At 39.7% G+C, this 25885-nt stretch overlaps 2 protein-coding genes and 1 pseudogene across 2 annotated transcripts; all 3 read right to left on the bottom strand.

Moving 5' to 3' along the window:
- Nucleotides 1–811: 811 nt before the first annotated feature.
- On the bottom strand, nucleotides 812–8352 carry gaa (alpha glucosidase). The gene is made up of 19 exons (XM_085454135.1): nucleotides 6682–8352; nucleotides 6204–6355; nucleotides 5820–5985; nucleotides 5554–5650; nucleotides 5328–5447; nucleotides 5003–5121; nucleotides 4500–4631; nucleotides 4194–4304; nucleotides 3989–4102; nucleotides 3784–3868; nucleotides 3578–3695; nucleotides 3114–3247; nucleotides 2797–2948; nucleotides 2421–2569; nucleotides 2143–2284; nucleotides 1885–1983; nucleotides 1271–1435; nucleotides 985–1137; nucleotides 812–887 (listed from the first exon to the last, which is right to left on the bottom strand). The coding sequence occupies exons 1-19, from the start codon at nucleotides 7213–7215 to the stop codon at nucleotides 822–824; spliced, it is 2808 nt and encodes a 935-aa protein (XP_085310261.1). The 5' UTR covers nucleotides 7216–8352; the 3' UTR covers nucleotides 812–821.
- A 3011-nt stretch (nucleotides 8353–11363) lies between these two features.
- LOC146711321 (sterile alpha motif domain-containing protein 9-like) lies at nucleotides 11364–25757 on the bottom strand. Its single transcript, XM_085454138.1, has 3 exons — nucleotides 25702–25757; nucleotides 19321–19384; nucleotides 11364–16614 (listed from the first exon to the last, which is right to left on the bottom strand). The coding sequence occupies exons 2-3, from the start codon at nucleotides 19349–19351 to the stop codon at nucleotides 11984–11986; spliced, it is 4662 nt and encodes a 1553-aa protein (XP_085310264.1). The 5' UTR covers nucleotides 19352–19384; nucleotides 25702–25757; the 3' UTR covers nucleotides 11364–11983.
- Nucleotides 20082–25810, bottom strand: LOC146711322 (sterile alpha motif domain-containing protein 9-like; annotated as a pseudogene).
- Between the last annotated feature and the right edge of the window lie 75 nt (nucleotides 25811–25885).

A 25885-nucleotide genomic window follows, 5' to 3' on the forward strand; every position in this document is an offset into this window, starting at 1 on the left:
GTGAAAGAAAAGTTGGAGCATGGCTGCATTTGAAAATACAAATACATTTCACACCATCCGCAGTCGTCATCGGCCCCAGCCTATCATAAAAAAGCAGAGCTTTTTCATCATAAGTGACGTTTTAAAGGTCACTGGCAAAGGCTTGAATACAGTTGGTCAGAGGCTCTTCACACACCAGCACTGCTGCCTTTACCTGCCAGTACAAACCTGATTTTTTTTTAGGTTATTTCCCACTAGAATAATATGCTTAATGTAAATCATACAACCATACATACATACATACCACTCAGAATACAAAGTGTGCAGTAGTTTTGTGTCAAATGCATACACTAGTGGGGCATGCAAGTCCAATTACTCAGAGGGAGCATGATCACCCTCATCCAAGGATTCATCCAGCTATGAGTCAGTTACATCATGGTTGGCTTTTATCAAACTGTTCAGAGGACACAGTAAATGTGACATCTCATCATAGTAAATGCTACACAAGTGCTGCAGACAAACAATTTTGAATTATTTTTTAACTATTTCACAAAAAAATAAATGCAAAAATCATTTTCAAAAATAAAAACAATTAAAATAGTTATAAAAAATAAATACATTTCAAGGCATTAAACCGTTTTGAGTGTAGCAGTTAGGACATGCAAACCAGATATACCACGGTGGCTCCCGTGCTTTGATATTATCATGTCCTGTTTTGTTTTTTTGTTGTTGTTTTTCAACAAACCTGCTGATCCAAATTCCAGGCAATTTTGAAGAAGAGATGCAGCAAGTCTACGGTGCACAAAATGAGTGTTTTTTTCTTTTAAATGAAACTCAGTGTATTAGAGAACCCACTGGACCGTAAACACTTCTGACATGGGTAAGGCCAGACTAGTCACTGCTAAAACCTACGAGAAGAGACAGGGAGGAGAAAGACAAAAGTTTATTTGAGGCAAAGAAATGATGGAAGTAGTGGGGCTCATATGTTGCTGGTTAAAAGCTCACCTTGGTGTCAGTGCGATATGTAAAGTCCCTGACTTTCTCCCCATTTGCTAAAATGTAGCGAGGTGGTGAAGGCACCCCGAAAACCTGCAGCCCTCCCAGCACCAGACTGTCCAGTGCCCCATTCAGCTTTAGAGGGTTACTCACAACCTGAGACTGAAGTAAAGCCAGAGATGTGTGTGAAACACTGTCCCTCATTCACACTTTTTGCATCAAGCAGTCGTGCATCACAATGCATAGCAAAGTCTCTGCTGCTTTCCATATGGAAATATAAATAATCTCTACTTACCTGTTCAGCAGAGAAGATAACGTAGCAATAATTTTGCATTTCAAAAGTGTCGACGCTCTCGCCATCATCCCAAAACAAGTCGCCCCGGGCCCAGCCGCCCGCTGACAGCGCCACAGTCAGGAAGAAAGGGTTGTTGCGTGAGGCTGTGGTTGTCAAAGCAGGCTCCTGCGCAAGAAAAGGGAAGATCAAAGAAAATATGATGTTAAGTTACAAAACATCCTCTTTTCTTCCAAGTGTCTCAGCTAGTTTTGAACTTTAACACCTCATCTAGGAAGTCGTGACAGTAATGGGTCAACATTTGATCATAGAAACTGTGGATGAAAAGAGATTTCTCCCATGTAGCGAAATAATTCCTTCAAAGAGCTGTATTGCTTATAAAGAAAAGCATCACAGGGTGAAGTGATGTACTGATAACGACTACCGTAAATTGCAATGTCTGAATGAATAACTATCCAGTAAACGATGTGCTTTGCTTTGTTCTTTTATACTGAACTCAAGCATAACTTAACAAGCCCTTTTTAAAATCAGTTTTTCCATCAAACCTGTAAATTGTGTCTCCAAACAGAATCAAGATCTTCAAACATTTGCTTTTTTTCCCTAAAACAAACACCCACCTGCTGGGGAATGATGTGTCCTTCCCTCACATGAACATTGATGGTGTCCAGAGGAGCTGGCAGGAGCAGGAACTGCCCTTTACTGTAGAAAGGCTGACCCTTGAGAGGCCAAAACACAACATAAGGTTGTAAATCCAGTAAACACTAATGTCACGTCCCTCCATGGTTCATACATGATTCATACATGATTTATTATTGTGTGGCTCATACATTCTAGTGGTGTTGTCAGAGACGGCTGAATATGACTGAGTGACTCACATTGTGCAGGCTGTACCAAGTGGCGGGGGGCAGGTATGCAGCCAGTTCTACAGCCCCTTGCTCTAAAACTGGACTAATAAGAAGTGAACTCCCCCACAGGAACTGTTTGTCTATGGTCCGACTGTTAGGGTCATTGGGAAACCTAAGAGCGATGGACATACAGGGAAGAGGAAAAGAAAGATGAAAAGTGAAATGAGATGGCCTAAATGGCTTTGTTTATGCATTACAATAGAGTACCAAAAAAGTAAGGGAAGAATAGCTATGAAGAGGACACACACTCCATGAATAGAGGTCTGGCCACAGTTTCAGCAGAGGCGTGTGCATGGTGGAAGAGTGTGTAAAGGAACGGCAGTAGGGAGTAACGGAGATACAGCGCACTCCGCATGGCTGCCTGGGCCCGCTGCCCAAACACATAGGGCTCTTGAGCCTGAGGGACAAGACAAACACACACACAGTGAAGAGATTGAGTTACTCCTTTTCAATAATAGATGAAACAGATGGACGTCTCTACATGACCCGAGAAAAGAAAAACATGCTGGATAAACCTCTTCTTCATCATATAACTCCCCCGACAATTACTGTCACTAAACAGTTTGCACATGCATCTGAATTAACAGACCATAAACATAACCAGTATCAGCGTCCGTGTCTCACAGCATTGGGCTTGTCATTGTGGTTCCTCATAAATGGGTAGAAGGCCCCAAGCTGCATCCACCGAACGCACAACTCCTCAGTGGTGTTGCCTCCAAAGCCGCATATGTCCGCTCCCACCAGAGGGACCCCGAACAGGCTGAACTGCAGCACCGCTGGAGGGGACAGGTACAAAAGCTCCATTTAGGTCAATTCACTATTAAGCTGTGGTAACTTCAAAAATACATTCCAATTCTGATGTTTTGGGTCAATATTCTTACGAGATGAGAGGATCTCAAAAAGCCAGTTCATGTGACCTTTCAGAAATGACATTTCCTCACCAGGAATTGAGAATCTGAGCTGCTCCCAGTCACTCCTGACATCTCCTGTCCACACTCCAGAAAAGCGTCCGATGCCGGGGAAAGAGGAGCGTGACAGCACAAAGGGTCTCTTCCTCCGTATCTTCAGCAAAGCACTGAGGATGGGAACAAACCCCACGATAAAACCCCCCCCACAAAGAACAGCTACATGTACATGATCTGTAACACTGGGCACCATTATTCCAAATTCAAATTCTGAATCCTACAAGACATCACAGGAAGTGAGAAGTTATATGACCAGGTGGTAAAAGCATTCGATTTCTGTCATTTCATCTCAAATTATTGACTTTTTTATGCAACAATAAAATCACTGTTTCATAAAATTATCATGTTTACAAAGTGTTACTATATATTTATTACTCGTTCTTTCATCCACAACAAAACAACTAACTGTGCAACTGTGTCTAATCACATCCTGGCCCAACCTGTGTGTTGCATAAGCTTCTGTGAGTCCGTAAAGATTGTGCAGGTTGTAGTGAAATGACATCTTCTGCCGAGCCGACATACAGAGGGTTCCTGAGTTTAACCGTCCTCCAACGACACCTGTGTGTCGGAGAGTTTTGTAGAATAACATTTTGTCTTAAAAAAACAACATAAAATCTGAATGTTTATGTGCTTTTAAATGTGTTACTTGGTGTGTATGGTGGGTTCTCAAGGTCACTGTCAGGACAGCCCTCCACCGAGCCCTGCACAAAACTGGCTGGTTCGTTCATATCCTGTGTGGAAAGAAAAACATGGAAAGCTATTTTTATTTGATAGTGTATAATAAATGTCCACATTTCAAAAAAGTCATGCACATTATTTGTGAATTACAACCCTGTCCTGTGTACACATACAATCCAGAGACCATCTACAGGAACTTTAGAGTGAAAATCTCTGATGCAGTCTTCCCACCATTGTCTGGTGTCTGGGTTCGTGAAGTCAGGAAAGGCTGTTGGGCCTGGCCAAACCTGCGTATACAGAATATGACAACCTCACATTTTCAGATAAAAAAAAATGCTACATACATATTGCCCCCCACCCACCCCGACCCTATCTCACCTTCCCTATCAGGATTTGCCCTGTAGCGTTTTTGATAAAGACATCTCTTTTAAGTCCATCATCAAAGGGAGGGTACATTCCTGGGGTGCTGCTGCTGCTTATCCCTGGGTCCTGTAACATAAACGAGGAGCCTCAGTCAAAACTTAGGACATTTTTGCTGCCCTCCACTGGAAAAATATGGTTAATACCTGCTTTTAGCTCCAGTGAAAGCAAGAACAAAAATGTTTTGTTTGCATCAAATTCAAATGCAAATGTATATATGTATATAGTAGTTTGTCAGGTCTTTTAAACACAAAGATGTCACACCAGAATAAGGATGTACTTCATGCCTCTCTTGTGAAACTCCTCCACCATTTCTGGCAGATCCCCGAATCTCCAGGGGTCAAAGGTGAATACCCTTCGCTTGTTTGCGTAATCCAGGTCATTCCATTGTACATCCTGTTGGTGAAAACGGTTAAATATTCTCAGGAAAAAGGCAGTTTAATGAAGACTCCAGCTGCCACATAAAATCAGTGAGTGCCTAAGACTTCTAAAGATATTTTCATTTAGTTAGACAGTTTGGCACATCAGCCACCTTATAAACAAATAATTAAAAAAGTAAACATTAAAATCATAAACATGAAAAACTGAGGACAAACTGCCTTCAATTCATTTTTTAACTATCATTAGAGTTACTGTTGTTACACATGGATCGTTAATGTTATCAATCTAAAATGAAAATTTAGAATGAAAAATAAAATTTTGAATACTTTCTTAAACAAATGTATAAAGCAAATGCACAGATGGAGAATCTTCTATGAATTTCATACCATCGGAAAGTTTTCATCATGCATGCTTTGTGCAACCTTTCGGGTCGTATTAGTGGTCGTGTAACCCCAGCGGCACAGATGAAAGCCCAGCGACCAATAAGAAGGCATCATAGGATAGCCTGGGGACAGATACATGATAACTCTGAAACACATAAATGCATTCCTTCTTTTTCTGATGCCCCAGGACTCGTTCAAATGCACAAACGCTCACAGGCTTTTACAAATTACTATTTTCAAACTTCACATCTCTTGTAGTAAGTATACATGCTTATTACTGCATGGACATGTGTTAGTGAATGTCAGCCAGACAACTCATGCTGCATACCAATGATCTGAAGGTACTGTCGTATAACACTTTGAGGGTCAGGACCCAAGAAAATGTAGAGATCCAGGATTCCACCGGTGGACACCCAGGTGAGAGCAGGGGTCGGCTGTAGAATCACCTCTACAGAAACATTTGGGAAGTCAGTGAAATGGCATCAGATGCTAGAATCTGTTCTATGGAAAGTGAATTCAAAAAGTGTGGGATGTTGGATCAGAGAGCTCAGTACCAATTGCATTGCTATTTAGAAGGAAAACTCCATGTGCTAAGCCATCCTCTTCCTGTACTATGTAAAATGGGTGGGAGCCATAGAGGTTGGCATCAGCCTGTGGGGAAAGACAGTGTCAACATCATAAAGAAAGCTTACAAAAGACTGTTTAATATGAATGTCTGCTGCCAGACATATAGTCTAAATCGTTTGAGTATCTGTCCAGAAGGGGGCGCTCCTAACCTTTGAGTTTGACGACTGTTATTGAACCACTGCAATAGACTCACATGAGGTGCCATGTCTCTATTCCAGAGAGTCAGGGAAGTCCAGTTTAGATCCAAGAGGAGAGAGGTGTAATGTTCCCCAAGGCCAGACACAAAAGAAGAGGCCAGTGTGGTAGACAGCTGCAGGTACTGGTCAGCAAACAGCAGAGGAGCAACTGTGGTGTTCATACTAAACAGGCAGAGGATGTGTACAAACAAAAAATAAAGTGATTTAAACATATAAGTGAAATGAAAAAACTACCAGCACAAAATGATAAATATGAACAGAGATAACAGAGCAAATATGAACAAGCTGACTAAATAAGAGTAAGTTATTGACTGACACTATGATGAAACTCACTATATAGTCCATCCTCAAATACATTAAAAATGAAGTGAACTACTCACATCACCCTTCCATTGGATTTCCGTCGCACCATAAAGCCAAATGGGTCAGACTGGTATTCAGTGGTATAGAGGACACTCTGTGTATTGGCTTTGCTCTGAGGAACACCGCCTGGCAGATGAACTTCATACCGCTGAGATGATGGGTCCTTTAACTTCATAGAAAAAAAAGGTTGATAACTATTTTTCTTTGAAATGACAAAGTATGTAAAATAATAGAGGGTCCAATACTCAGTTTTTTCTCAAACTGTGGTGCCTGTCCTACTGGTGGGACTCTTTATTTGTGGATTTCATTTGAAAATTACTGGAAAAGTCAGCATAAATATTCATTCCTGGGTTAATTCAAGGACATTCAAGACAAACGTGCTTTTATAAAATAGATTTGTTGGACTATTTCAAACATAAAAATAAAGCAAAATAAAATTAAAATATTATCCTTGACTGTGTTGTCTTGATCACATGTTTGGGGATGAATGCTTACTGTTAGGTGGAAACAGTTTGCTGTCTCTTGAATGTCATCTAGTCTTAGAGTGGAGATATCTTTGGGGAGGTAGGAGGGGCTGGCACGAGTCAGTGTGGCACCCTGACCCCGAGGAGTAGGTATGAGGGGTCCCATTTTATAGCCAGGATACACACGGGGGTAAAAGCACCAGGGTGGTCCTGCGGAGTCAAGCAGAGGGGCGTAGCAGCATCCTCTGTTCTCACACTCGCTCTGGCTGAGCAGTTTGTCCCTGCCACAGTCAAACCGACTCTCTGGGGCCATGGCGCATTCACTTCCTCTGGAAATATTACATTTCTGGGATCTTTCAGGGTGTATACCCCGACTTGAATTGTTCTGTGGCTTTGCGGGATTATAAACAAGCCGTCCATGTGCCGTGATGTCATGTTGCTCATCCCGAACTGACCCAATCTGTAGTCGGGCTTCACTGGTGAAAAAGCGGTTCATGAACAAACAAGCTAATAAAGAAAATGCGAAGAGGAGCACGGCTACAGTGAAGTGAGACAACAGACCCATCGTGCATTGCTCAGTCTAAGGATCCTTAAATGAACTTTGCGCTGTCTTCATGAAAATATTCAGTGGTAGTAGGGTATGTAGTAGGTCATGTAGCTACATGTAGCAGTCCCAGTCCGGTGTCCAGCGGTTATCTGTTCCCTCTAATCAAATTATCCGCAGTGTCGGAAAATAGACATTGTTGTGAAGTTGCGACACATTAAATCAAGACGTCTACAGTGAATTAGGTTAACCATTAATAGCAAAAACAGCAACATGAAGGCTAACGCAAAACTAGGGCAAGCATACTGGGATAGTGATGGGTCGGTCGCGAACGAAATTGCTCTTAGAGCCAGTTCTTTGACGTGAACGACGCGAGCCGGCTCCTTGTCCCGAGCTGTGGATTTTTTTTTTTGTTTTGTTTTTTTCTTTCTCTCACCCTCTCTCTCGCACTTTTTTTCCGCTTCACTCAGCATGCGAGCCTTGTGCTTTACCCTGGGAAGAGGGGGGAGGGGCGGTAGCTATACTCAGTAGCACAGGAACAGAGCAGGAGGGAGAGAGAGAGAAAGAGAGCCAGGGACAACAACGTCACATTAGAAAGGTATAATAATCATCCACAACTATTTTCAGTTGCGGATGATAAAGGATTCATAAAGTTTATTCATGCAGGTCCATATGACAGAGGATGTGCATGTTCTTTTTGTTTTCATATTTTAATTTATATTTAATTGTGTTGTGGTTTGCAGTGTTTTGTGTTGTTTCACTTTAAATTTGTAAAAGGAAAAAGCTGAAAATTTAAATAGTTAAAAGTTGAAATGTGAATAGTTGATTTTTGTATTATATGATTTATTTATTATATTTTATGTGGAGTGAATAAATAAAAGTATATTTACGGTGGCCCCTACAGACAAAGCACATACAAACTTCAAATCACGTACGAACAGTGTTGGGGAGTAACGGAATACATGTACCGCCGTTACGTATTTAAAATACAAAATATGAGTAACTGTATTCCGTTACAGTTACCGTTTAAAAAGGTGGTATTCAGAATACAGTTACTTTGTTGAAATAAATGGATTACACTGCGGTACTTTCCTGTTTCATTTTGTCGCGGGTCAGGACTGTTTGGGTTTTGTTTGACAGCTACGTTCTGTTGTGTTACGGTTGCCATGGTTACAGGGCGACGCTCTCTCTCTCTCTCTCTCTGCGACTGTGTGTTTCCTGGGTGAGAGAGCGCCTTTTCGTTGTTGTTGTGCTAAGCTAACAGGCAGAATGCTACAAGCATAGCTCTAAAGAATGTAGCATCATGGGCAGTGTAGTCCGTGCTGCAGGGAGAATGGACTGCCATACACGTTATGGGTCTGTGAGTGCGAGGAGGAAGAAAAAGGGGAGTGGAAAGGTACGAGTTGTCATCGAGGAAAAACGGGAGCTGGAAGCATGTAAATATAATAATAACCACTGCAGCCAAGAAGAGTGCCTGAGGAGCCCAGTTGTAAGTAAGCTATTAAGACTCGACTGTACACCGTGTTCGTGTTTTCCTCCGAAAACAATAAGTTCTGTTGGAGCAGCCTTTCAACGCCTCTCTCTGTCAAGAAAAGTTGACCCACACAACAAAGTAAAGCTATTTTTCGGCTACGAGCCGACAGGGACCCCGCCGTATTAGTCAGAGGTCCCTTTACTACAGTTCGGAGTCGCGGACCTTCAGTAACAGTAATAAATCACACAGCAATAGTACATTCACGTTGTTGTAAAAAGCATGATAATATATTAAGTAATCCAAAGTATTCAGAATACGTTACTGTCATTGAGTAACGTAACGGAATACGTTACAGAATACATTTTGGGGCATGTATTCTGTAATGGAATACATTTTAAAAGTAACCTTCCCAACACTGCGTACGAACCCTGAAGCACGTACAAACTCAAAAACACGTAAAAACCCCAAAACACGTAAAAACTCCAAAACACATAAAAACACGTACAAACTCCAAAACATGTAAAAACTCCAAAACATGTAAAAACACGTACAAACTCCAAAACACGTACAAAAGACAACAGAAGTGCTCCAGGATGATAGGCGCAGTGTTGTGCTTTTGTTACCTAGTGGCTATACAAGCCAGCAAGTACCAACGACTGGATTTGGTATGTGGCAATAACAGGTAAATGAACTTTTTTTATTTTTATTATTTGACTATATATGAATGCTTGTGTATAAATACACAAACAATACACATATGCTTTCATGCTTTCAATTGTGTAATTTCAGTAATCTAGGTAGCTCTGTTTTGGAAGTTCAGTTCATGCTAGAAATGTGTTTTGGAGTTTGTACGTGCTTTTTGGAGTTTGTACGTGTTTTGTCTAGGGGCCACCGCATATATTTATATATAAACATATATAAATAAAACCACTTTTTTTTACATTAGTAATTCCTTTTGTGCGTAATATTATTGTTAATAATAAATTAATTAAAGCAACAAAACAACCTGAAGAGCTGGTTCGGAGCCGAAAGAGCCGGCTCTTTTTAGTGAGCCGAACCGAAAGAGCCGGTTCTCTAAAAAGAGCCGGAAATCCCATCACTATACTGGGACAAAAGTGATCAAAATAGCAATAGTTTAGATGAAAAACAGAAACCAGATGGTTATCTTTTATCATTAAAAACATTAATTATATTTCATAAAATAATTATAACTTACCTCCAAATCTGTTTTCTGTATTGTACAAATGAGCAGTGGCAGTTACAACCCAAGTTCCAGAAAACATTGGGACATTATTAAAAAGGTGTATAAAAACAAAGTTTAATGATTTGCAAATCTCATAAACTCATATTTTATTCACAATAAAACATAGAAAACAAACAAAATATTTAAATTAGAATAACATAATGGGCACGACACAAGTCTTGAAAAGTAAGTGGCACTGAAAAGAGAAAGCTGGAGAAACATTTTGCAGCTAACTAGGTTCACTGGCAGCAGTAACATGACAAATATAAAAAGAGCATCTCAGAGTTTCTCAGAAGTATAGAAACCAGAGATTTACCAGTCTTAAAAACATATAAAAAAATTACAGAATAATGTTCCTCAATGCAGAAAATTTTAATTTGAGTATCTCCTCAAGCCCGTGATGTAATGGCATTGTCCCATTAAGTCTGCGTTATTAGGTGATATTTGTTCCACTGTGAAATAATTCTTTTAGTTTGAGCAGAACTGTAGAAGCTGAAACTGAAAAAAGAAGTTTAATGTATTTAGTTCATTATTATTATTTTTATATATTATAAGGACATAAAAATGCAGAACTGGTGTTTGATGTTTTCTTTTTTCTCACTGATGAAGTCTTTGCTTGTTTCATCACAATGATTGACCGTCAGAATCTCCAGCGAGTACATCTGTTCCTCTACATGTGTTTCGAGAAGACACGTCCCTTCCACAAAGACCGGCAAGTGTTTGGTGAAACACACTTTCATAGGTTGTATATGTTGCAGAGTTGCATTAATGTGACTCATTTTCATTCCAACAACACTGGAATTGTCTACAGCTTCTTTCCCACATGAACCCTCTGCAAAGCTTTGCCATTTCTGGAAGTTTTTCTCTGATTCACAGATGCAGGTGATGTATTCATGACCTTCCATGTCTGTCAAAAACTCATAGAAGGTGTGCAAGAGTGGTTTCTCAACTGGTGATTATAATAGAAATATGACGTGGAATGTACCTTTTGGCAAAATCTGTTTACAGATCAAAGACACAGACTCTCGGAGTAAAATCATTTTTGTTTTGATCCAAGTCAAAACAAAACAAAAAAAAGCAAGAATGATAAGGCTTTGATAGAGATTATGAAAAAAATGCAATACATTTTGTTTTTTGGTACATTAACAGCTTCTAACTTCCATTTTTCCCATTCTGATTTCCTTCAGGACCCACATTTTTTCTAAGATAGTTAACTCAAAGGTGCACAGTTCTTCATGTTACTTTTGCATTTATGCATCATGCAATAGACAAAACTTCTCACATACTTCATGAATTATCAGTCCCACACCCTCTGATGTAATGGAAGTTCATCTTCCAGTTAAGTCTGCATTAAAAGCTGACAGTTGTTCCAATGTTAAATCATAATTTTATTTTAAGCTGGAGTGGAGATATCAAATTGAGAAGAAATGTCAAAGAATCAACAACAGAAAATCATAAATGGAAAAAGAGTTTAATGTATTAATTTTTTCTCTTTTTCTTTACATGTTTTAAGAACACTTATAATGTAAAATGGAACACAATTTGACAACCATTGATATTGCTATGCATTCTGAATGGTTGCACGTTAGGTTTGCTTACATAAACATGTATAAGACACCTTGTAAAATCAGTGTACAAATGGTCAGCCAAGTATGAACTTCAGTCCTTCTAAACTATAAGTACAAACAGGAAAACAGAGGAATTCAAAAACAACCAGAACCCTAAAAAATTACATTTAACAAGCTAAGGAATACATTTGTATTAATTTGTAAATTCAGAGTAAATATATAAATTTTTTTCCTTTATATAGTACACTTAAAAAGAACAATTTTAAGCTGAAATGACCCCAAAGTGCTTTCTAGGTGAGGCCAATATTATAACAAAGCAAGTTCAGTTGTATTTTTAAGAACCTTAAATACCTTCACGAATATAATCATGTTTTAAGTTTTGTTTTTTGACCAACTGACTAACAGTCTAAAGCTTGTGGGTTTTTCAGTCATCATCCACAATCTTTTCTTTCCCTTTGGAGTAAGCTGGATTCTAGGCCCACGCTTCAGCAAGTTGACAACCAACTACTTTTTCACAAGGATGTTGCAGGCAACAGGGCCTCTAAAGGTGAACCCCAGGTAGAAGGTGATGTTTTCATTACTATGAGGCACTGAAGGTACATAGAGAGGCAGGATATTGAACTTCTTTTTCTTAGGACCTTCAAGATAAACCACACGATCTTCAGTCCACCCAGAAACCCGCTTCAGCATTGTGGCAATCTCTGGCATCTTCCATGCCTCACCACTAAACCACTTCATGCGTTTCTCAGTGACTGAGAACCACTTGGTGATTCTTTCAAACTTTTTCTTGTGAACAAACTTGTCCAATCCATTCCCATTGCCCAGAAAAAAATGGCTATAAATCCTTCTCTTCCGCTGAGGAATGTCTTTCATCTTGCTCCAGTAACCCTTTTCAAGGTGTTCAACTGCTGATTGTACAATTTCATATTTGGTTTCTTTCTCATGCTCTGTGTCGTCATCCTCTGGCCAGAATAGCAATGTAAGCAAGAACAGGGCACTTGGCAAACATTTCCTTTTATCAGATGGAAACTGACAACAAAGTGCTTGTAGATCTTTCAAATGAGCTACCTTGTGAGTTTGCGGTGACAGGCAGTTCAGAGAAATATGGGCCACAATGTAATTGACAATGTCCCTTTGACCGAATTTGGCTTTTAATGGATTACTGGGGTAGAGAGAAATTATATGCTCTAGAAGTTTTACTGCATCCCTCTGATCAGTTAGCTTGGAAAGGATGGATGTTATATTGCCGCCACCAAGATGATAGATGATCATGCGTTTTTGGAAAGGAGTGAGGTTGGCTGGGATTGCTTTACCATGCTGTAGGACTGCAGTGGAATACGCTTCACTGAAGTACTTTCCATACTCAGAGGATTTTTTTGCCAGCCATGTCAGTGGATGGCTTATTTTCTCCTCGGGACTTTCAGGTGTTTCTTCTTCATCTGCACCAATGTCTGTCTGGAAGTAACTCAGGTCCTCTGAAATCCACTCCAATGCATCCTGCATTGTCTTGTGAAGTTTTTTCAAACGGTTATGGAATGGTTCCCAAACATCTTCAACTTCCTCTGGGATGTAATCAGTTAACAGGTACTTCATACATTCTGCATGGCCATTGGATCTGTTTGCAAACACTTGTAATGAAGAAATCAGTTTGAGCAGGCTGCACCCAACCTCAACTTCGTGAAAAAATCCTGAAGTGTTGACATTTTCCATATCAGCATCAGCTGCTCTCTCACATTCTTGAAAACACTCAAGTGCTTTCAGTGCAGTTTCCACAGCATCTGCTGTGTTTTGCACCGTCTTTGGTACATTTTCAATTGCTTTACATTTTGCTTGGAACCATTTCTTATATACCTGTCCCTTTGTGTCAAGTATATAAGAGTTGTTGGGCAGCTGTTTAGCTGCTGTCTCTGCCCAGTGTTTAGCCTCTTCAAACTTTTCATAAGTATAATGAAGACGAGCAAGTTGTTGTGCAAAGAATGGATCATTATGGAAACGCTCGAATGCTTCCTTGAGCAACTCAATTGCTTTGTCCGGGCTTTTCTCATTTTCACACACATGCTCAATGAAAGGAGAGAAAAAGCTATCATATTTATCTCCTTTGCTTATCCTGGATCTCCGAATGAAAAGTTGTCTCAAAAATGTGAGATACTCATCCCTTCCAAATCTGTGCTCAAAGAGCACATCCTCGTGGAGCAAATCCATCGCCAAACTGCTTTGAGTTTGTTGGGGTCCCAGAAGTTGTTGAAGAATTTCTTTTGCAACAAGTGGGTGGATGATTCTGATTGATTCAATGTGCGTCTTGTCATCTCGAAGGTGCAAGAAGACTAGCTTAGCCTGATCACTTAGAGAGCTCTCAAACTCGTAGTGGCGAAACCTCTCCAAGTGGATCGTTAAGGCAAGCAAAGCTTCACAGTGCGATTGAGAGATGAAAGAGTTTTGAACATTTGTGTTCAGCAATGCTACATAGTGAATGAGTCGAGTGACAACAGAGTGACGGTCAATGTCTTGGAGCAGATGTTTCACAAACTGATGAACGTAAACCTCACTGAATTCTTCACTCATCAAAACAAATGTCAGAATGAATTGAGGTTCATATCTTTCCTCGAGTGCCTGCCGTTTTCCAGAAAACTTTCTCTTCTCTTGATCAGACAGTTTATGAGTGACAGACACATTCTGTAAAGGAGACTCCTTGCATCTTCTCTCTGGATCATGGGAGCGTCTGCAGCTCAACAAAATGAAACACGGGGTGCCATACTGGATTTGTTTAACATTAACTGCAACTTCTAATTCATTCCTGAGATCATCTAGATATTCTTTGTCTGAGTCTTCAGTGAGGAGCAGCACAGGAAGACATCTCTGTGGATCCTTTTCTTCATATTCTCTTAGTTCAACTGCATGTTGTGCAACAACAGAAACTGGATATGAGGGCTTCACAACCGCACACCTTAGACTTTTTCTGTTGTTCCACAGCACTTGTCTTGCCACAGTGCTTCCACCACTTCCTGGGTGATGGTAGATGTTTATGATAGTCACTGGAGTCTGGTCTGCATTATATTTCAAGGCATCGTTGAGAAGTTTGGAAGTATCGTGATAAGCATCTCTTTCAATGACCTCTCCAGCATATTTGTTCTCAGCAAGCCAGAAATTCAACCAGGTCACTCTCCCACCATGGTAGAACTGGCGCTCAATGTTTTCTTTTTTCTCATTGATGAATTCTTTGCATGTTTCATTGCAATGATTGACCGTTAGAATCTCCAGTGAGTACATCTGTTCCTCTACTTGTGTTTCAAGACGACATGTTCCTTTCACAAAGACCGGCAAGTGTTTGGTGAAACACACTTTCATAGGTTGTATATGTTGCAGAGTTGCATTAATGTGGCTCATTTTCATTCCAACAACACTGGAATTGTTTACAGCTTCTTTCCCACATGAACCCTCTGCAAAGCTTTGCCACTTATGGAAGTTTTCCTCTGATTCACAGATGCAGATGATGTCTTCATGGCCTTCCATGTCTGTGAAAAACTCATAGAAGGTGTGCAAGAGTGGTTTCTCAACTGGTGATGTTAATAGGAATATGACCTGGAATGTACCTTTTGGCAAAATCTGTTTACAGATCAAAGACACAGACTCTCGGAGTAAAGTCATTTTTGTCTTGATCCAAGTCATTTCGTCACATGAAGTTTCATTTCCTTTGAAGTCAGTATGGCCATTGCAAAAGATCCAACTAGTTTGATCAAATAAATGCAGATGGTTTGTGAATTCTTTGATGCTTGTGCCAGTGGATATTCTGTAGCTTTGCAAAAAATGCATGTTTGCAGCACGGTACTCAAGGTATCTACTGCAAAGACCTGATATCTTTGAGTCTGGGTCAAAGTCAAACACGCAGAAAATATTCATGTTAATCAGCCAGTCAATGTTACAAAGGTCATCAGGTTTGAATTTGTTTGTTACGAGTATGAACCATTTTTCCTTTTCAATGAATTTCTTACCACTGGTCATCAGCATGGTGAGTTTCCTTCCAAGGTCTTGACACACTTCTGGAGCAATAAGGAAATGATTTTTTTCTGCTTCTTCTCTTTGAGCATCACGATCTTTGACTCTTTGGTAAAAGTCACTTAGGTCCTTGTCACTCACTGGCTCCGTTTTTGAACCCACTCTTCGCAAAATCATCTCTTTCTCATACTGTACTTTGTTTGCCGATTCTTTGAAATTTGGCAGACGGACTGCATACACTTTGTTCTTGACAATACTTATTAATGGCACAATGTCAACCTCTACCACATATCGCTTTTCTGTACTTTGTCGATCTATAACCTCAATGAACCTTGGCGGTCGCACACACTGGCGTATGTGCTCTTTGTCAGAGGAGAAACTCCTTTCAATGTAGTCCAAAGCATCGACATAAATATCCTTGTCTGTTACAGGGATACCAGTTATCTCACCGTGCACATATTCTCCATCCTCCTTGCTGTCCATCACACCAAAGTGTATTGTGCCATTTGATCTGATATTCATACAACCAGCTGCAAATTTAAGAACCTCTTTGGCAAACTTAGCTTGGAGTCTTGTGCGATCCAATGTAGCAGCTACAGCAAAAGACTTAAATTCGTGGCATGGCGATATCAGATTAAAAGCACCTGATTCAGGCTGCAGGATTCTGTGTTTCACATATAAAAAATCAATCCCTTCTTGATCAAATGGCCTTGGTTTACAGTCTTCCTTTGAGATTAACACACATTGTTCCTGAGAAGCATGGTTCTCCTCAAAGACATCTTGTTCTGTCTCTGTAGTTTGTGCTGGAGGACCATCACTTACTGTTGAAAGAGACTGAACCAATTTCTGACTCCTCTTTTCCTCAAACTCAGTTCTTTTGGAACCAGTATTTTTTTTCTTTTCTTGACATTTTTGCTGAGAGTTGATAAGCTCATCTCTTCTCTGAATAATCAAATGAGCAGGCCCTGACGTCATGTAGATTTTTGTTTTTAGAAAGTCCTCATTTAGTGCAAGTAGGATTTGTCCATTTACTTCTTCTTCATGGAGCTTTTCTATGTACTGTTCCTTCACTCCAATTGATCTTAGCCAGGTGCTTACTTCAGATTCAGTCCAATTCTTGGGTGACTGCTGAGGTGTGTCAGCTGCGAAAGGACAAAAAAGCAGAACAAAACATGAATTACCCTATGCATAAAAACATCAGTTAAATAATATGTGTGACAATAACTTTTTTTATTTATGACAAAAACTGACAATATATTATACTGCTTCTTTATTTTGAAATTCCTTGTATATTAAAACATTTTTTCGCCGTTCCGCCTAATCGCATTATGTATGTGGCGAGAGGCAAGCTGCATACACAGACATCCTTTTATAATAGCCCCTGTGCCATAGATGTGACATAGGCTTCATTCTATGAGAGGTAGCCCAGGACACAAAGAATTGGTTGCTTTTCCTAAACCCCTGAGTCCTGTTTAGCTAAATGCATAATGCGCAGACAGGACAAAGTGAATTAAGCCGCCTCTGGCTCTAATCAGCAAATGGCCGGTGGATGAAAAGCTGATAGCTCCAATGGTAGACTCCCTAACCTTAGACACAAAGGTAGGCTTAGGGCACAGAGCCACCTTTCTATAATTTGGGAAAAACTGCAGACAGGAACTGTGCATAGAGGTTCGCCTGGCCAAACCTCTATGCACAGCTGGTGCACTATTTCTGTATTGAGTGCCCATTCTCCATAAAGAAGATCTGGAGAGCAGATCTGCAGCAGTTTTCAGTGCCTACCAGCCCAGTTAAATACAAGTTCTTAATGAGACCAGCTTTCTGTTGCGAAACAGAGCAACCATTTGACCTGCTTCAACACACCAAGTGTGTTGAAGCAGGTCAAATGGTTGCTCTGAACTGCTTCAACACACCTGGTGAAAACCCTTGGGGCAAGGGCCGATCCCAAATGGAGGGTTTGATATTTGTAGGCTATGCCCTGGAAGACAAACCTTAGGAATTTCCTGTGTGCTGGACTAAAGCTTATGTGGAAATCATTCTGTAGATGTGAACCAGTCACTCCATCAAATAGATCAAAACAGCACATTTTGTGTTAACATTCTAAATTTGTAGTTTCTGAGATGAGAATTGAGGGAGCGTAAATCCAGAATGGGACAGAATGAGGAAATATCTGGAATAAAAGTCTAGATTAATTTCCTCTTATTGCCCCTCGGCTAAAGAGAGAGGAGATTTTGCTCTCTAAAGCCTTTGTGGCTTCCCCTGTAGCAACTGAACCCACGCCACTGAAAGTGGGTAGTTTTGTTGCAAACTGTAGTCTGTAATCCCTGGCAACAGTTGTTAACACCCATGGATTGACTGCACATGCATCTCTGGCAGCTAATGGACCTGGGGGATGTCTCAGGTGACAGACTGACCTCCACTTTCAGATTTTTTTTGTAAACATCCTTGACTCTATGCCTGGCTGTGGCTGTGGTAGTGGCATTTTTATTTATTTTTTTATCGCCCATAGAGGTCCAGAGAATAAGATCAGTGACGATAAATATCTCCACCCAAACTGTAGGAGTACCTTTATCCAGCAGGTGGCCCAAGTCCCGAAACAGCTCAGCCTGGTAGGCTGAGAGCAGGGGGAAGCAGTTTGAAGATGACTTTGAAGATGATGGAGAGGGGACAGCAGCACTAATACAGAACTGTCAGATTAGCATCTATAGGAATGTCTGAATTTAGCAGATTTAATGAGCTCTTTTGCCAACACTATATCTTCATTGTGCATTGATATTCTGCTTGTAAATAATGATATCTAACTATGTCACACATGGCTCAAGCCTTTTTAGATGTTTTTTTTGTTACTAATATTTGAATACACTTTGTGGGGAAAAAAAAGATGTAAGCCTGTGATTCTGAGCTTACAAACAACTGATCTTTTTTTCTCACAGGACAGCCACTGCAAATATATGCTTTACAGAAGATTATGTATATTATGTATATATATTATTTTTACTTTTGAAACTTTATGTACAATTTTCTAATAATACCTTTATGTGTATTGAGGTGTTTTCATAGTATTTTATTGCCTTTTCCTAAAAGAATGGTTTGAAAATTCCCCCACAACTTGTCATTTTCAGCTAATAATAAATCCTACTATATTAACAATACTTTATTAATAATAATAATAATAATGAATACCTACTATATTTTTGGTAATATAGTAGGTATTTATTCAACTAAAGAAGCTGTAACATTTAAAAGTTCTTAAGCCAGGAAGAAGGACAATATGGTGAAGATGTGAAGATGTCCATGTAAAGTGCATACATCTAAATATGTTTTAATCTGACTTAATTTTGTCATGTTAAGTTGGTGTAGTAGAGCAGTGGTACCGGTCGTTTGGTACCGGGCCCCGAGAGTTGAGGCTCAGGTGTGAAATTTATGGTTTTCAGGGTTTTTCAGTTTTTATTGTTAACTTGGTTTCCCTGGGTCTTTTCCCGTGTTTATGCGAAATGCTTACGCATTTTACTATAGCAACCAGAGAGCATGTTGTATTTATCCGTGACACCTTAAAGGCCGGTCGGTGAAAATATTGTCTGACATTAAACTGGTCCGTGGCGCAAAAAGGGTTGGGGACCGCTGTAGTAGAGGATGATGTTTGTACTAAAGCAGTTACCATAGCCCAGATTTAGCAAATAGTTAGTCATTTTCAGCTGTCTGGTTATTATACACTGATGATAAAGCCAGTTAAACATGGAATGTTTAAAACAACAAAATACAATTAGTCTACAGAAACCTAAAAGTATCATGTATGTAAAAAAAAAAGAAAAAGAAAAAAAAGGGATCTCATAAAAACAAACTTCACTCACCCATGATTTCCTTTCTTGTTTTGTCACACATCAGTATTGGTTTTTACTTATCATCACATTCCATCTGTCAAAAAGAAAAACCGTCACATTAAGTCCTGTATTATTTTTGCTGGGTCATTTATGTTGTCAAATTTTATCATTAACTTTTGAAACTGGAACTGACTATAACTTTAGTAAATTTTATCTTTCCTGATAGAGTTATTGTACCAAATGTCTCCTGAATCCAATGCGAAATACTGTCAGATTTTACATTAGAATTTACACATTACAAATATTCAAGAATAGAGCTTACTGATATAGGATCTTTAAGGCAGAATACTAGAGAAAAAAAACTCACGCAGTGTTGTGTAATTTATTATTAGACACTAATGTATAGTATAAGGTGCATGTTAACCTTCATCTGATGAACATATTTTGCATTCATGGACTACCAAAGGTAATTAATGTCGTCTAAGAAAACATAGATTATTATTATTTTTGCTACTTTTTGTTTCTTTACATATTTTGTCAACCAAAAATCTGTACTAGTTTTCATTTGCATTTTAATGATGAACTAATCTGGGTCATTTAGACTCCAATATAAAATAACTGAAATAAAAACACAACCAGGCAGCCCAGAGTCAAAATCTATCCAGTGTGCTGGGTCTACCCCGAGGCCTTCTCACAGTGGAACATTCCTGACAGACGGAAGGGGTTCGGACGTCTGATCGGACGTCCGAACCCCTTCAACTGGCTCTTTCCAATAAAGAGGAGCAGCAGCTATACTCTGAGCCTTTCCCGAATGACCAAGCTCCTCGTCCTATCTCTAAGCTAACTGCTGTCGCTTTTGTCTGCAGTCTCATTCTTTCAATCACTATCCACAACTCATGATCATTGGTAAGGGTAGGAATGTAGATGGACTGTAAATCGACTGTTTCCCGCTCGCACTTCACCACCGCAAACCAGTACAGTGTTGCTACTGATGCTGCACTAGTCTGTCTGCCAGTTACCCAGCTCTCCCCTCAGCCTCCCCTCACTGGTAAACAAGACCTTAAGAAACTCTGCTTGGGGCAGCAACTCATTCGCAACGCACACTTCGCCCTTTTCCCAACTAAGAGCAATGGCTGCAGATTTGGGGCTGTCGATTCTGTTCACAAACACTTCACACTCAGGTGACACTGTGACCACTAATCTCTCCAACCTCTACACTGCATCAACACTGAATATGAACCAGCTCATAAAATCCAAGTACAGTTGGTCAAGAGAACACAAGGAATACAGACAAGTAACAAACACACAGGCATATTAGCCGGAGAGGATATACCCAGCCATGACAATAATTATATTTACATTGTTATTCCTAATAATTTTTAGATTCAGAGTAATTTATGCCGTCCTTCTAATAGCACATACCATAAGAAAAAGTTGGCCCCAAAGTGTAGTTGAGATTAATAGACTAACAATGCAAATATACACTAATAGAAGTACAACCTAAAATGAGACTAATGAAGCATAACAAAATGTGACACCCACATAATCACAATACAAAGTAGTTGGATAAATAACTTGGCCAGATTAAATACATTTACAACTAAACAAAACAGTGGTTAATTATTTTTATGACACTTGAGCAATGTTTTTTGAGTGACACTAAAATTGCATACATAATCATTACATGCTACAACTGTTTAGCTTTATTCTTTTTTTCACAAACTGAAGCTCGTGTGTTTTTTAAAAACCATCCATAGTTTTTTAACATCCATAATACTAAAAAGTAAAAGTAACTTGGATTGACACTGACAGGCAGCGGTTGTTGACTATTTTGTCACAACTATGTTGTAAGCAACAGGGCCTCTGAAATTGAACCCCAGGTAGAAGGTGATGTTTTCATTACTTTGAGGCACTGAAGGTGCATTAACAGGCCTGATATTGAACTTTTTTTCCTTGGGACCTTCAAGATACACCAATCCATCTTTAGTCCACCCAGATACATGTTTTAGCATTGCGGCAATCTCTGGAGTCTTGAATGCCTCACCACTAAACCACTTCATGCGTTTTTCAGACAACTTTGTGATTGAAGACAACTCTCTGATTTTTTCAAACTTATTCTTGTGGACGAACTTGTCCAGCCCACTCCCATTGCCTAGAAAAAAATGAGTGTAAATTCTTCTCTTCCATGGAGGAATGTCTTTCATCTTGGTCCTGTGACCTTTTTCCAGGTGCTCAACAGCTGTTTGCACAATTTGATATTTTTTTTCTCTCTCATGCTCTGTGTCGTCATCCTCTGGCCAGAATAGCAATGTAAGCAAGAACAGGGCATTTGGCAAACATTTCATTTTATCATATGGAAACTGGTGACGAAGTGCTTGTAGAACTTTCAGAGGAGCTACTTTTTGATTTTGTGGTGACAGACAGTTCAGAGAAATATGGGCCGCTATGTAATTAACAATATCCATTTGATCAAATTTAGCTTTTAATGGATTACTGGGGTAGAGAGAAAGGATGAGCTCTAGAAGTTTTACTGCGTTCTTCTGATCAGTTATCTTATAGAGAATGGATGTTATGTTGCCACCACCAAGATGATAGATCATCATTCGTTTTTGGAAAGGAGTGAGGTTGGCTGGGATTGATTTCCGATGCTGTAGGACTGCAGCAGAAAAAGCTTCACTGAAGTACTTGCCATACTCAGAGGATTTTATTGCCAACCATTTCAATGGATGACGTATCTTCCCCTCAGGGCCTTCAGGCGTCTCTTCTTCATCTGCATCAATGTCTGTCTGGAAATAACTCAGGTCCTCTGAGATCCTTTCCAAAGTGTCTTCCATTGTCTGGCACAGTTTTTTCAAATGGTCATGAAATGGTTCCCAAGCATCTTTAACTTCCACTGGGATGTAATCTGATGTTAGGTACTTCATACACTCTGAATGACCATTGGATCTGTTTGCAAATACTTGCAATGAAAAGATCAGTTTGAGAAGGCCCAGCCCAACCTCAACTTCAGCATAAAACCCTGAAGTGTTGACATGTTGCATCTCAGCATCAGCTGCTCTCTGACATTCTTGAAAACACTCAAGTGCTTTCAGTGCAGTTTCCACAGCATCTGTTGTGTTTTGCGCCGTCTTTGGTACATTTTCAATTGCTTTACATTTTGCTTGGAACCATTTCTTATATACTTGCCCCTTTGTGTCGAGTATATAGGAGTTGTCAGGCAGCTGTTTCACTGCTGTCTCTGCCCAGTTTTTGGCCTCTTCAAATTTTTCATAAGTATAATGAAGACGAGCAAGTTGCTGTGCAAAGAATGGATCATTATGGAAACGCTCGAATGCTTCCTTGAGCAACTCGATCGCTTTATTTGGGCTTTCTTCAGTTCCACGCACATGCTCAATGAAAGGAGAGAACAAACTCAAAAAGTATTTGTCTTCTTCAGTTATTCTGGATCTTCGAATAAAAAGCAGTCTCAAAAATGTGAGATACTCATCTGTTTCTAAACTATGCTCAAAGAGCACATCCTCGTGGAGCAAATCCATCGCCAAACTGCTTTGAGTTTGTTGGGGTTCCAGAAGTTGTTGAAGAATTTCTTTTGCAACAAGTGGGTGGATGATTCTGATTGATTCAATGTGCGTCTTGTCATCTCGAAGGTGCAAGAAGACTAGCTTAGCCTGATCACTGAGGGATCTCTCAAACTCATGTTGACGAAACCTCTCTGAGACAAACTTTAAGGCAAGCAAAGCTTCACAGTGAGACTGAGAGATGAAAGAGTTTTGAACATATGTGTTCAGCAATGCTACATAACGAATGAGACGACATTCAACAGAGTGACGGTTAATGCCTTGGAGCAGATGTTTCACAAACTTTTGAACATAATTTTCACTGAATCCTTTGCTCATTAGAACAAATGTCAGAATGAAGTTAAAGTCATATTTTTTGTTAAGTGCCTTTTGTTTTTCAGAAAACTTTCTCTTCTCTTGATCAGACAGTTTATGAGTGACAGACACATTCTGTAAAGGAGACTCCTTGCATTTTTTCTCTGGATCATGGGAGCGTCTGCAGCTCAACAAAATTAAACAGAGTACCATACTGGATTTGTCTTTCGTTTATGGCACCCTCTAGTTCATTCCTGAGATCATCTAGATATTCTTTGTCTGAGTCTTCAGTGAGGAGCAGCACAGGAAGACATCTCTGTGGATCCTTTTCTTCATATTCTCTTAGTTCAACTGCATGTTGTGCAACAACAGAAACTGGATATGAGGGCTTCACAACCGCACACCTTAGACTTTTTCTGTTGTTCCACAGCACTTGTCTTGCCACAGTGCTTCCACCACTTCCTGGGTGATGGTAGATGTTTATGATATTCACTGGAGTCTGGTCTGCATTATATTTCAAGGCATTGTTGAGAAGTTTGGAAGTATCGTGATAAGCATCTCTTTCAATGACCTCTCCAGCATATTTGTTCTCAGCAAGCCAGAAATGCAACCAAGTCACTCTCCCACCATGGTAGAACTGGCCTTCCGTGTTTTCTTTTTCCTCATTGATGAATTCTTTGCATGTTTCATCACAATGATTGACCGTTAGAATCTCCAGTGAGTACATCTGTTCCTCTACTTGTGTTTTAAGAACACATGTTCCTCCCACAAAGACTGGCAAGTGTTTACTGGCATGCGTTTTCACAGGTTGTATATGTTGCAGAGTTGCATTAATGTGGCTCATTTTCATCCCAACAACACTGGAATTGTTTACAGCTTCTTTCCCACATGGATCCTCTGCAAAGCTTTGCCATTTCTGGAAGTTTTCCTCTGATTCACAGATGCAGATGATGTCTTCATGACCTTCCATGTCTGTGAAAAACTCATAGAAGGTGTACAAGAGTGGTTTCTCAACTGGTGACGTTAATAGGAATATGACCTGGAATGTACCTTTTGACAAAATCTGATTACAGATCAAAGACACAGATTTTTTAAGTTGAATCATTTTTGTCTTGATCCAAGTCATTTCATCACATGGAGCTTCATTTCCTTTGAAGTCAGTACGGCCATAGCAAAAGATCCAACTAACTTGATCGAACAAAACCATCTTACTTGTTAATTCTTTGATGTTTGTGCCAGCGGACACCTTGTAGCTCTGGAGAGAATGCATATTTGCAACACGGTCGTTAAGGTATCTACTGCAAAGACCTGATATCTTTGAGTCTGGGTCAAAGTCGAACACGCAGAAAATATTCATGTTAATCAGCCAGTCAATGTTACAAAGGTCATCAGGTTTGAATTTGTTTGTTACGAGTATGAACCATTTTTCCTTTTCAATGAATTTCTTACCACTGGTCATCAGCATGGTGAGTTTCCTTCCAAGGTCTTGACACATTTCTAGAGCAATAAGGAAATGATTTTTTTCTGCTTCTTCTCTTTGAGCATCGCGATCTTTGACTCTTTGGTAAAAGTCACTTAGGTTCTTGTCACTCACTGGCTCAGTTTTTGAACCCACTCTTCGCAAAATCATCTCTTTCTCATACTCTACTTTGTTTGCCGATTCTTTGAAATTTGGCAGACGGACTGCATACACTTTGTTCTTGACAATACTTATTAATGGCACAATGTCAACCTCTACCACATATCGCTTTTCTGTACTTTGTCGATCCATAACCTCAATGAACCTTGGCGGTCGCACACACTGGCGTATGTGTTCTGTGTCAGAGGAGAAACTCTTTTCAATGTAGTCCAAAGCATCGACATAAATATCCTTCTCTGTTACAGGGATACCAGTTATCTCGCCATGCACATATCCTCCATCCTCCTTGCTGTCCATCACACCAAAGTGTATTGTACCATTTGACCTGATGTTCATACAACCAGTTGCAAATTTAAGAATCTCTTTGGCAAACTTAGCTTGGAGTCTTGTGCGATCCAATGTAGCAGCTACAGCAAAAGACTTAAATTCGTGGCATGGCGATATCAGATTAAAAGCACCTGATTCAGGCTGCAGGATGCTGTGTTTTACATATAAGAAATTAGTCCCTTCTTGATCGAATGGCCGTGGTTGGCAGTCTTCCTTTGAAATCAACACACATTGTTCCTGAGCAGTTTCTTTCTCCTGATCGCTCAGTGTAGTTTGTGCTGGAGAACCATCACTTACTGTTTGAAGACACTGAACTGATTTCTTACTTTTCTTTTCCTCAAACTCAGTTCTTTTGGAACCAGTAGTTTTTTTCTTTTCTTGACATTTTTGCTGGGAGTTGATAAGCTCATCTCTTTTCTGAATAATCAAATGAGCAGGCCCTGACTTCATGCAGATTTTTGTTTTTAGAAAGTCCTCATCCAGTGCAAGTAGGATTTGTCCATCTACTTCTTCTTCATAGAGTTTTTCTATGTAATGTTCCTTTATTCGAATTGATCTTAGCCAGGTGCTTACTTCAGATTCAGTCCACCCAGAAGCACTTGGTAACTGTTGAGGTATTTTAGCTGTGAGAGCACAAAAAAGCATGTATTTGATTATGCATTAATAAAATTAGTTAAAAAAATATGAGGAATTAGAAAAAAACATCAAATCACTAGAAGAAGCCTACGCGTCCCACCAAGATCAGGAAACATTGAAC

Source organism: Copadichromis virginalis, linkage group LG4 (assembly GCF_057382275.1).
Source record: "Copadichromis virginalis isolate Kocher_CV1m ecotype Utaka linkage group LG4, C_Virginalis_male_GT1.1, whole genome shotgun sequence".
Taxonomy (NCBI): domain Eukaryota; kingdom Metazoa; phylum Chordata; class Actinopteri; order Cichliformes; family Cichlidae; genus Copadichromis; species Copadichromis virginalis.

Bases quoted from the DNA above. Each gene is read 5' to 3' on its own strand.
- gaa (XM_085454135.1), bottom strand. From the start codon at position 7,215: ATGGGTCTGTTGTCTCACTTCACTGTAGCCGTGCTCCTCTTCGCATTT. The intron at 4,103-4,193 runs GTGAGATAGGGT...CTGTATACGCAG, and splicing joins GGCAAATCCTGATAGGGAAG to GTTTGGCCAGGCCCAACAGC. The intron at 3,696-3,783 runs GTAACACATTTA...TCCGACACACAG, and splicing joins GAACCCACCATACACACCAA to GTGTCGTTGGAGGACGGTTA.
- LOC146711321 (XM_085454138.1), bottom strand. From the start codon at position 19,351: ATGTGTGACAAAACAAGAAAGGAAATCATGG. The intron at 16,615-19,320 runs GTGAGTGAAGTT...GTCCTTTCGCAG, and splicing joins AACAAGAAAGGAAATCATGG to CTGACACACCTCAGCAGTCA.